Raw genomic sequence first — 10,791 nt, 5'->3', positions numbered from 1 at the left:
TTAAGCTCAACTTTAGGTATCATTTCTAGAACTACCTGACACCCCGTTCTGTCTGAAGTCCTCCTTAGATGTTCTCAAGACATCCTATACTTATCTAGCAATTAAGAGCAGTACTGTTTTGTAATTGCTTACTCCTTAGTCAACAGCTCCACATTACTGTAAAGTCCTTGGAAGGCAGAAACCAGGTGTTCTGAAACTTTGCACCTCAAGGACCTAAAAGGACTGTCTGACACACAGTAGTGGTTCAATTAATGTTTGTTGAATATTTATTGAATTCCTTTCTCTGAAACGAAGGAGGCCAGAAGAACGCCAGAAAGACCTGAGTTTAGAGGGGACAGGGTAAAAAATCTATAAGCAACAAGTGGGATGGACAGAGTACCTAGGTTTTTCCATAAACGGCGTGGGGCACTACGTCTTCTGTTTGCCTCGACCGAGGCCACGGCGACTTAGGGCTCGCGAGGCAGCCGCAGGGAAGGCGCACGACCCCACGCAAGGAAGGACAATAGCTTGGAACTCAGCCTCGTGTTTCCGGTGGGACAGCCTCGCGCTCGGCCGGTAAGACCTGGTGTTGGGGGCTCCGAGCCCGGCCCACGGCGAGGACGGCGCGGCACTCAGGGCTCCCGCCGCCACCGTCGCCGCCGCCGCCGCCCCCTCCTCCCTCGCCGTCGCCCCGCCCCGCCCCGCCCCGCCCCGCCCCGGAAGTGACTTGAGGCCCATCCGGAACCTCCGGGCCGGGTGGTGCAGCGTCACCAGCCGAGCCGGTGCGGGGCGGGCGGAGCGGCCGCTGCAGCCGCCAACGAACCCGGGACCGCGCGGGGACAGCAGCGAGCCGGCCAGGGGAGGGGGCCCAGCGATCGGGCCGAGGGCGACGGGCCGCCGGCGGCCGTAGGGCGACGACAACGCGGAGGAGGCGGAGCCCGGAGAGGGGTGGGGGCCGGGGAGGGATAGGGTGGGAGGGGGTTAGGGGGCTGTTCCTGGTCTCATGGAGCCGGCCGAACGGGCGGGCGGCAGGGATCCCCTGGAGCCGGGCGGGCGCCCGGGTCCGGACCCCCAAGGCTTCGTCCCGCAGAAGGAGATCGTCTACAACAAGCTGCTGCCCTACGCCGAGCGGCTGGACGCCGAGTCCGACTTGCAGCTGGCCCAGATCAAAAGCAACCTGGGCCGGGCGGTGCAGCTCCAAGAGCTGTGGCCTGGGGGCCTCTTCTGGACCAGGAAACTCTCCACGTAAGTGTGCCAGGGCTTGCAGGATGGGCCGGAGGCAAAGGCTCGGTGTGAGGGCGTCCGTGGTCGGGGGGAGGCTCTTTGTCCGCCGCGGACCTCTGGACCACCCCCCCTCCCCGACTCTGCCTCGGTTCGGGAGGATCGTTTCGGTGCAGTAAGCCCCAGGGTCGCGACTCGAGCTTCCCTGCCGCTTTCCCACGGGATCTTCCCGGTCCTCACCAGCCCGCTACGTCCTTCGCAGGTGCTTCTCCCCAAGGTTTCGGGGTGTTGCCTTCCGATATTCGGAGCCCCAGGGAGCCGGAAGGCCACTGGACCCCCAGGGAAAGAGATGGGCGGTCCCCCTAGGGTTCTTCTTGAACCTTTGCGGGTGACGGGAGGGAGCAGAGGATTCGGGCGAACAACTTTTGACTTTTCCTGGTGTTGCCTCCGGTTCTTTCTTCCCCTACGGTTCCCTGCCTCTTTCTATCTCTCAATTCATGTCGGATAACTTTCTGAATGGGAAGGAGGCCGTAGGGAACTTGTAGGTTCTGCTTTTGGGAGCTTTCTCAGGCTTTGTGGGTTTGCTTGAAAAGATTGATTTAAACTCAGCCCTCAGCGCGTTCTCGGGCCGTGTACCAGACGTTGATGTTGAGAATGCCAAGTCTGAGAACCTCGGGAAAAGTGTGTGTTACTCCTGTGTGACATTTCTAAGGAAAATAGAGAAGAGAGCTGTCAGGTTGTCGGGCTTGTGTTAGTTTATGAGCTGTTCAGATGAATATAGATTACTTAAATCAGTTTCAGTTCTATGGGCGGGGGGCATAACTGGCTGTAAACAAGAGTAAAATACAATTGGGGGGAAGGTTAGAGACTTTATTTGCTAGGTGGGCATCTTCACTGTGTCAGAACTTTTTTAAAAGAGAATTTTGCTGTATCTTGTTTGGTTAACGTACATAAAATCCAATAACATTATATGTTCACTCTTGTGGGTATGGATGGGTGAACACACAAGACATAAGTCACTTATCCAGTGTTTACCCAAATCTGCTGAGTGAACTGGATGATGACTCAGGGTTTTGTAATGCAATAGTCTTCTCTACATTTCCTCACAGGATGATTCTTATCGGCCAATTATTAGGGAGCCTCTGACAAATTTCTCATTGCTAAATGGCTGTGGTGGTGGGAATAATTACTTTTTAAATTAAGGAGCAAAACTAAAACAGTTAGTTTGCCCTTTTCAGAGAGTGACCATAAAATGTCAAGGTTAACAACTCTTCTCTTGCTTAGAGTGTAAAGTTTGTGGTAGGGAGAAGAACCACTTTTAGTCACAACAGAAGAATGTTTTATAAATAATTAAAATTCATAGTTTTTTTTCAAGTGAGTTTCCTAGGTTTTTGCATTACTTGGGCACTTGTAAAAATAAAGTTATTTTGTCAGTCCAGTAATTCCTCATTTTAATCACTTAGATTAGGTTTTTCAGAGAATAACCATTTTGGGGACACAAACAGCTTCTTTTAGAATCAGGATGTAAAAATAGACCAGTGTGTGAATTTGTATCAGGTTTGGAGAATCTACACAGGCATAGTTAAGCACTTTTTTCTGACATTTTTATTGTTACTAAGCTTGGCAAATTAACGCCAGGATATTTATTGTTTTGGGCTTGTTAGGTATCTTTACCTGGAAAGGGCTAAAAACACAGTGGAGAACAGTCCTTGGTGTTTAGGGTAAGATTGCAGTTATATGGCTTAATAACCTGCAAACCTCAAACCATTTATCTCTTAATTAACCAGGAAGAAATGCTATTAGATAGAATTTTATTTTGGAACGTTTAAATTCTTCAAGCTGATTCTTGGGATTGCGCTATGACATTTTGAACTTGGTGGGACATGTTGTAATCTTGGGTGTATTTTTTTCTCCCAAGTCGTGCTAAGGTGACCTGCTTATAGTTGTGCTTGTTTTTTAAGCCTTGTGTGTGTTGCACAAGTTTACATCTACATGAGGCCAAAACATGTGATGATAGCTGGCAGTTGCCTTAGTAGTGACCATACGTAGTACTTTGTAGAAAAATGGAAAGTAGTGATGAAAATAAAATCTAATTTCTCCCACTAGCTCTGTGATTGTGGGCAAATTATTTTAATCATGTGTGTCAGTATGCGTTTGAGAGAAGTGAGGGAGATGGACTAAATAATTCCTGAGAAACATTCCTGCTCTGGTATGATTTTTTTTTTTTTTTTAAATCCTGTAAAGCCTAAAATAAGCCAGTGTGTATCTTTCTACAAGGACTGTTGGAGCAGTTTGTAAAGTACTGGAAATAGTTGCCCAGATCAAGTGCATTCCCAAAGAAGCCCAGAATGTAAATACTGTTCAGGGATACTGAGATTGGATCCCTGACCAGTACATCCCCAGTCTGGGTGTTGCAGGACTGGGTAGAGTTCTCCTTCAGGAGATACTCAGACTCTCTCCTCCAATTTTTTTTTTAAACTTTCTGTTTTATTTTGATGGCTATAATTACCTTTCAATCCTTTTTAAGTCTTGCAGGTCTGTTTAGCAGTTCTCTCTGAAGAAAAGTTATTTCTGTGTATTTTAGAAATTGTCCTCGTGATATAATTCAAGGTCTCTTGTCCAGACAGCTTAAAGTATTAGTACTGCCTGTTGAGGAGAGATTGTGTGACGTAATACATCAGGGAACTAGTTTTTAAGAAGCAAGGAAACAAATTAGAGAAAAGAGGTACAAACTACTGGTCTTTGGAACACAGCTGTCAAGACACCTCCTGGACACTGAGTGAAAGATATTTGTAAATTGGTTTGGCCCATGTGGAGAATGAAAGGAGTTGAAGAAAGGCAATTTTGAAGTTTGCTTTTTCTTCCTTGTCCTCTTGGACTTTTCCTGAGAGGCAGTGAAATCTAGGCAAAAGAGGTGTATCTGTACCTGGCTTTGCTGCTGTTGCCATCTTGGTCTTGCTTATCCTTTCTGAGCTTTAGAGTCCTCTTCTGGAGAGTGGTAGTGTAGACTAGAAATGGTTTTTCAAACCTAAAACTTAGCAGCAGACCATTTCATAAAAGCAAAATATTAAACACAAATTTTGATCATTTCTTTTGTGTTTCTTATTTTTAAGTAGAATGTTTATTTTAGCAGAATATGTGAATTTGGAGTATTATGGAACAAATTTAGATGCTTTGTTTCAGTGGAAATGTTACAATTTTCTGCTGTTTTATAATGAAATGATTGTATTACACTGAGAATCATTTCATTTGCTAATTAAACTGTAGTTCCCATGGTTAATTATTATTAAGAATATTATGTGGCCTTACTAGATAGGAATTGGATTAAACTGAATGTGTATTTAATAAGATTATATAACCACTGGGAACTTGTTTAGTCAAGATATACATTATCAAATATATTAACCTCCTCTTCTGGAAAGTAATTTGTGACCCTAGGAACACCCAAATTCACATCCTCTCTCTGTTGGAGAAGAAAGAAGAAAATGCTAAAATCTCAATTGTCTATTAATATGATGTACTTAACAGAATATCTAATATTTGAGTAATGAAATTGTGAAGTACACAATAAAGATAAGCTTTTTATTTGTAAAAGAATCTTGAAATCTTGGCAAATTGCCATATTCGTCAGTGAGAACCAGTTAGAGAAGGTGATAGAAAAAAGTTTGTCTTTGTTATTAAATGGCCACACTCAAAACAGGACCCTAAATTTTGTAGTGAGAAAGTTGATTGTTCATAGGGAAAAACAAAATAAATTAATTAATTGATTTTGGAGACAAGAATTTTTCTGCTAAAGTTGTATGATGAGTTATCTTTCACGTTTTTGTTTTGTTTTAAACTAACATACTATTCTTTAGAGCAGATTTAGGTTCAGAGCAAAATTGAGCAGAAAGTGCAGAGTTCTCATATACCCCCTGTCCCTACATTGGCGTAAGTTTGATTTTTCATAGCAATGTCAAACATCAATTTTTAAAAATATTTGAGGCCCTTTCCATTTTCCAGGGATTTTTCTTTTAAAATGTCTTGTCAGTTTTCTTTTCACTAGCTAACTGGCTGCTTCTGCCAGAGTCATTGACAGATTCTTTTTTTGTTGTTGTTGAGTTTTAAAGATGGAGTGAAACATTCTGTTTTATTAGATTACATGTATATTGAACTTAGCATGTTAAGATTTAAAAAAACTATCACCAATAGAGATTAAATAGCTTGCTAAAGTCACATTTTGCCAAGTAAGTGGCAAAATCCCATTAAAATTTTTTAATTAATTTATTTTAATTGGAGGCTAATTACTTTACAATATTGTGGTTATTTTTATAATACATTGACATGAATCAGCCATGGGTGTACACGTGTCCCCCATCCCTCCCAACCCTCTGGGTTGTCCCAGTGCACCGACTTTGAGTGCCCTGTTTCATGCATTGAACTTGGACTGCTGATCTATTTCACATATGGTAATATACGAGTTTCAATGCTGTTCTCTCAAATCGTCCCACCCTTGCCTTCTCCCACAGAGTCCAAAAGTTTGTTCCTTATATCTGTGTCTCTTTTGCTGTCTTGCATATAGAGTCGTTGTTACCGTCTTTCTAAATTCCATATTATATGCATTAATATACTGTATTGGTGTTTTTTTTTTCTGACTTACTTCACTCTGTATAATAGGCTCCAGTTTCATCCACCTCATTAGAACTGATTCAAATGTGTTCTTTTTAGTAGCTGAGTAATATTCCACTGTGTATATGTACCACAACTTTCTAATCCACTCGTCTGCCAGTGGACATCTAGGTTGCTTCCATGTCCTAGCTATTGTAAACAGTGCTGCGATGAACATTGGAGTACTTGTTTGTTTCAGTTTTGGCTTCCTCGGTGTGTATGCCCAGCAGTGGGATTGCTGGGTCATATGGCAGTTCTGTTTCCAGTTTTTTAAGGAATCTAGTTTGCATTCCCACCAACAGTGTAAGAGGGTTCCTTTTTCTCCACACCCTCTCCAGCATTTATTGTTTGCAGACTTTTTGATAGCAGCCATTCTGGCCAGGATGAGATGGTACCTTATTGTGGTTTTGATTTGCATTTCTCTAATAATGAGTGATGTTGAGCATCTTTTCAAGTTTTTGTTAGCCTTCTTTGGAGAAATGTCTGTTTAGTTCTTTGGCTCATTTTTTGATTGGGTTGTTTATTTTTCTGGTATTGAGCTGCCTGAGTTGCTTGTATATTTTTGAGATTAATTCTTTGTCAGTTGCTTCGATTGCTATTATTTTCTCCTACTCTGAAGGCTGTCTTTTCACCTTGCTTATAGTTTCCTTCATTGTGCAAAAGCGTTTAAGTTTAATTAGGTCCCATTTGTTTATTTTTGCTTTTATTTCCATAGAGGGTCGTAGAAGATCTTGCCATGATTTATGTCAGAGAGTGTTTTGCCTATATTTTTCTCTAGGAGTTTTATAGTTTCTAGTCTTACGTTTAGATCTTTAATCCATTTTGAGATTATTTTTGTGTATGGTGTTAGAAATTGTTCTAGTTTCATTCTTTTACAAGTGGTTGACCAGTTTTCCCAGCACCACTTGTTAAAGAGATTGCCATTTCTCCATTGTATATTTTTGGCTCCTTTGTCATTGACAGATTCTGATGTGAATAGAACTTTTACAGATTCTGATGTGAATAGAACTTTTTTCTTTAAGTATTTTTTATTATGGAAAAATGCCAAACATATACAAGAGAGGAAAGAATAATATAATGAACCTGGGTGTACCCATCACCCATGTTCAGCAGTTATCAACTCAGGGCCAGTCATGTTCCTTTTACCACCACACCCTTAAACCTTTTTTTTTTGAAGCATATTCTTCATTCATAAATATTTCTGGTATATATATCTTTAAGGGAGAAGGAATGAAACAAAAAATCAATACCGATGTCATTATCAAACTTTAAAAAAAAGTAACAATTTATGTTGATCAGCCTCATGAAGTTGATTTGACTTTTTTGCAGAATTTGTGGTTTTACTCTTTAGTTTCCATTTCATTTGCATGGTTTTGTTTAAGGTTTACTGTAAACAGACCTCATAGACAGAAAAGAAATAGTTTATTCGTGAATGTTTTCATATTGTAATATCTTTCTTTCCCCCTCAACTTTGAAGACATAGAATCAATCCTTGGGTAACAAAGTCTGCCTTGAACTATCTCTTCTTTTGCTTTTGGCTGTACTGTGAGATTCATACATTAATACACAGCCTGATGCAAAGTAGTAGAGGCAGGAGTCTGAGCAGATTATTGTGTGAGTGCCTTGTATGGGATGGGCACTGTTCTTGACAATGGGGTTATATCAGTGAAAGAATTTTGCCCTCCAGGGAAGTTCCAGAGTGTTCTTTTTCTCTTAGTGCACATTTTTGTTCATTTAGAACAGAGAAAGCAAGGTATAACTCCATCAAAACATTGGAGGGTGAAGAAAATATGAATGCTAAGTGCATTACTTAAAAATTCACACTCTTGACAAGTATGTTTTTCATGCCCTTCATTGAGACACTGAAAAAGGCAGTTAGAAAAAAATTAGTAAAACAGTACCATTTGTTTTCTTTTGAGATCTGAATTTATTACTTAAAAACAATTTTTTCAAGTGCTCTTGATGAAGTGTTTATTAAATGAAATTGTCTTGAAGTAAATGTTCTTAATTGAAGTGAAAGAGGCAAATTCCTAATGTTTTTTAAGGGGCAATTACTAGTGAATAAGTGCACACAACTTCTAAACCTGTTGTTCTCATTGTAGAACCTAGAGATTCTCTTTTTGCTATTAAATGCTACTCATTTCTAGTGAACCTCCCTCCCCAATTTTAAATATAAAATTCAAATCTGTGTTTCCCTCCAACCTTTGTGGAAAATTTAGACCTAAATTTCATGTGTACCATGTGAAAAGCAAGCTGAGAACATGGTAACGAGAGCAGCAACTAGCAAATAACAACCAAAACCCTCTGCATTCATTGAGACTGGCCACTGGAGTGTTAAAAGCAGCACACACTATAAATATTCCCATCTGGAACCCTGAAGTTGGCTACTTCCATATTCGGCCTAGGCATTTCTTCCCTTTTAGTGTACTCTTTTGTGATTCCTTATTCCTGCTTTTATGTTCTTTGTGTACCTACCTTCCCTCTACTGTGAGCTTTTTGGGGGTCAGAGTCTTTGATATTTACCTCTCCTTCATTGCATCCCCAATGGCACCCCGCTCCAGTACTCTTGCCTGGAAAATCCCATGGACAGAGGAAGCTGGTAGGCTGCAGTCCATGGGGTCGCTAGGAGTCAGACACAACTGAGCGACTTCCCTTTCACTTTTCACTTTCATGCATTGGAGAAGGAAATGGCAGCCCACTCCAGTGTTCTTGCCTAGAGAATCCCAGGGACGGGGGAGCCTGGTGGGCTGCCGTCTATGGGGTTGCACAGAGTTGGACACGACTAAATCGACTTAGCAGCAGCAGCAGCAGCATTGTACCCCCGGCATATCGGATAGCATATATACATTCATAGGTACTCAGTAATGTTAGAATTAACTGTTTCGTTGTCACCTAAAACATTCTGCAGTTTCTAATGAATTATTACTTTGACAGTCAAAATGGAGAAAAATGAATTTGGGGTGAGATCTGTTTTAATATTGGGTTCAAAAGAAAGTGTATATTTAACCAAAGAAGTAGAGGCAAAGAGCATCTTGGTTGAGGAAGAGAATGGTGTAACCTAAAGAGAGAGGGAGGGTAAAGGGAATGGATTTTAACAGTTATTTAGAGAAGAGAGCAGATTATATCGGTTGCATCAGGGAATTTGAAATCCTCATTTAAAAATAAAGCTATCATCATTATTGTTAAATATTTAGTGTTTAAAAATTTAGAGTATTGTTACTACAATTTTTTGGTAGATGAACCATAAAATTTTGGTAGTGGTCATTACCTTTTTATGCTAATTTGGCTTTAAAAATAAGAATAATACCTAGATCCTAAATTTTAGAGTTAAGAAAATGTGATAAAGGCCTTTTCCCTTTCTAAGAAGAAAACTTAACACCATTGCAGCTGTGAAATGGATGTGAAAATAGTATTTTAGTTCAAGTAAGTTGGAAATTGCTCAAGAATTATTAAAAATGCTTTATAATCTTATAATGGTAGGCAGCTTAAATAGAATATGTTAGTAATCTTTGGGTTGTTAAGTGTGGGTGTTCCATTTCATTTTCTGACAATTCTCTTTTTTCCTTTCTACTTAATTTTTTTAGTTGAAGTATAGTTGATTTTCGATATACCTTACAGGTATACAAGATGATTCACAATTTTTAAAGACTGTACTCCATTTATGAAGTGAAAGTCACTCAGTCGTGTCCAACCCTTTGCGACCCCTTGGACTATACAGTCCATGGAATTCTCTAGGTCAGAATACTGGAGTGGATAGCCTTGCCCTTTTCCAAGGGATCTTCCCAACCCAGGGATCGAACCCAGGTCTCCCGCATTGCAGGTGGATTCTTTACCAGCTTAGCCACAAAGGAATCCATTTATAGTTAACTGTAAAATATTGGTTATAGTCCTTGTATTGTAAAGTATGTCCTTGTAGCTTATTTTATACATAACAGTTTGTACTTCTTAATTCTCTCCTCCTATATTGCCCCTCCCTCTTACCTTTCCCCACTGGTAACCACTAGTTCTCTGTATGACATCTTCCTTTTTTTAAGCCAGGGATGAAGGAAGTTTTTATAGCAAGAAATTTTATGAATGTTCATGAGTGCTTGTATTTTGGACACATTCCTAAAGAGTTTAGTTGGCATAGCTTGTGTTCTAAGGGAAAGTAGGTTAGTTCCAGAGATCCTAGTTAATAAAATATTCTCAAAGTTCTGTCAACATATACAAAACAGAGGTCCCTATTTGGTGTATAGCAGGAGAAAAGTTGTGATTTAACAACTTAGGAATGATTTTAGAGGTGTGATTTTTAAAATAAACTCAAAGTTTAACAGACAGATATCCTAAGACCTTTTCACTATGTTTTGTTTTTTTGTTTGTGTGTGGAATTCTCATAATATTTCATCCAGAGTTTCATTTTTAAGTGTTTTAACCCAAATTTGGGGTTATGACCAAAGAGCTGTGAGTTCACCTCTCAACCACATTGGGTGTGATTTGGTTTGATTTGTTGAACTAGACTTAAATTACTAGAGTGAATTTAGAAGTAATAAAGGTGAATGATCATGACCATTGTTTCAATTATACATATGTTTTTGTGTATACTACATTCTGTATTTATTATTGTGGATTGTGGCCAAAAAATTTAGAAAGCTACTTATTTTTCAAGTTTCTTTTAGTACTTTAGATATATAATCCACACCTACTTATTGAGCTATCAAGATACAAAGGATGAAAATAAAAAGTCTCAACAGTTTAAAAATATCAGTGCATGCATACACACTCAGTCGCGTCCAACTTTATGTGACCCTATGGACTGTAGCCTGCCAGGCTTCTCTGTCCATGGGATTCTCCAGGCAAGAATACTGGAGTGGCTTGCCATGTCCTCCTCCAGGGAATTTTCCTGACCCAAGGATTGAACCCCAGGTCTCCCACATTGCAGGCAGATTCTTTACCTCTGAGGCACCA

At 40.3% G+C, this 10,791-nt stretch overlaps 1 protein-coding gene across 1 annotated transcript in view; it reads left to right on the top strand.

Annotated features, from left to right (window-relative positions):
* PSME4 (proteasome activator subunit 4) overlaps positions 927-10,791 on the top strand; it is a 96,408-nt gene continuing 86,543 nt past the window's right edge. The window contains exon 1 of the mRNA XM_005686603.3: positions 927-1,224. Within this exon, the coding sequence (XP_005686660.2) occupies positions 983-1,224 (242 nt within the window). The 5' untranslated portion in view covers positions 927-982. The remainder of the gene's footprint in view (positions 1,225-10,791) is intronic.

This window comes from Capra hircus, chromosome 11, assembly GCF_001704415.2.
Source record: "Capra hircus breed San Clemente chromosome 11, ASM170441v1, whole genome shotgun sequence".
Classification (NCBI taxonomy): Eukaryota; Metazoa; Chordata; class Mammalia; order Artiodactyla; family Bovidae; genus Capra; species Capra hircus.
Note: the sequence above shows the minus strand (reverse complement) of the source record. Positions and strands in the feature narration are given on the sequence as shown.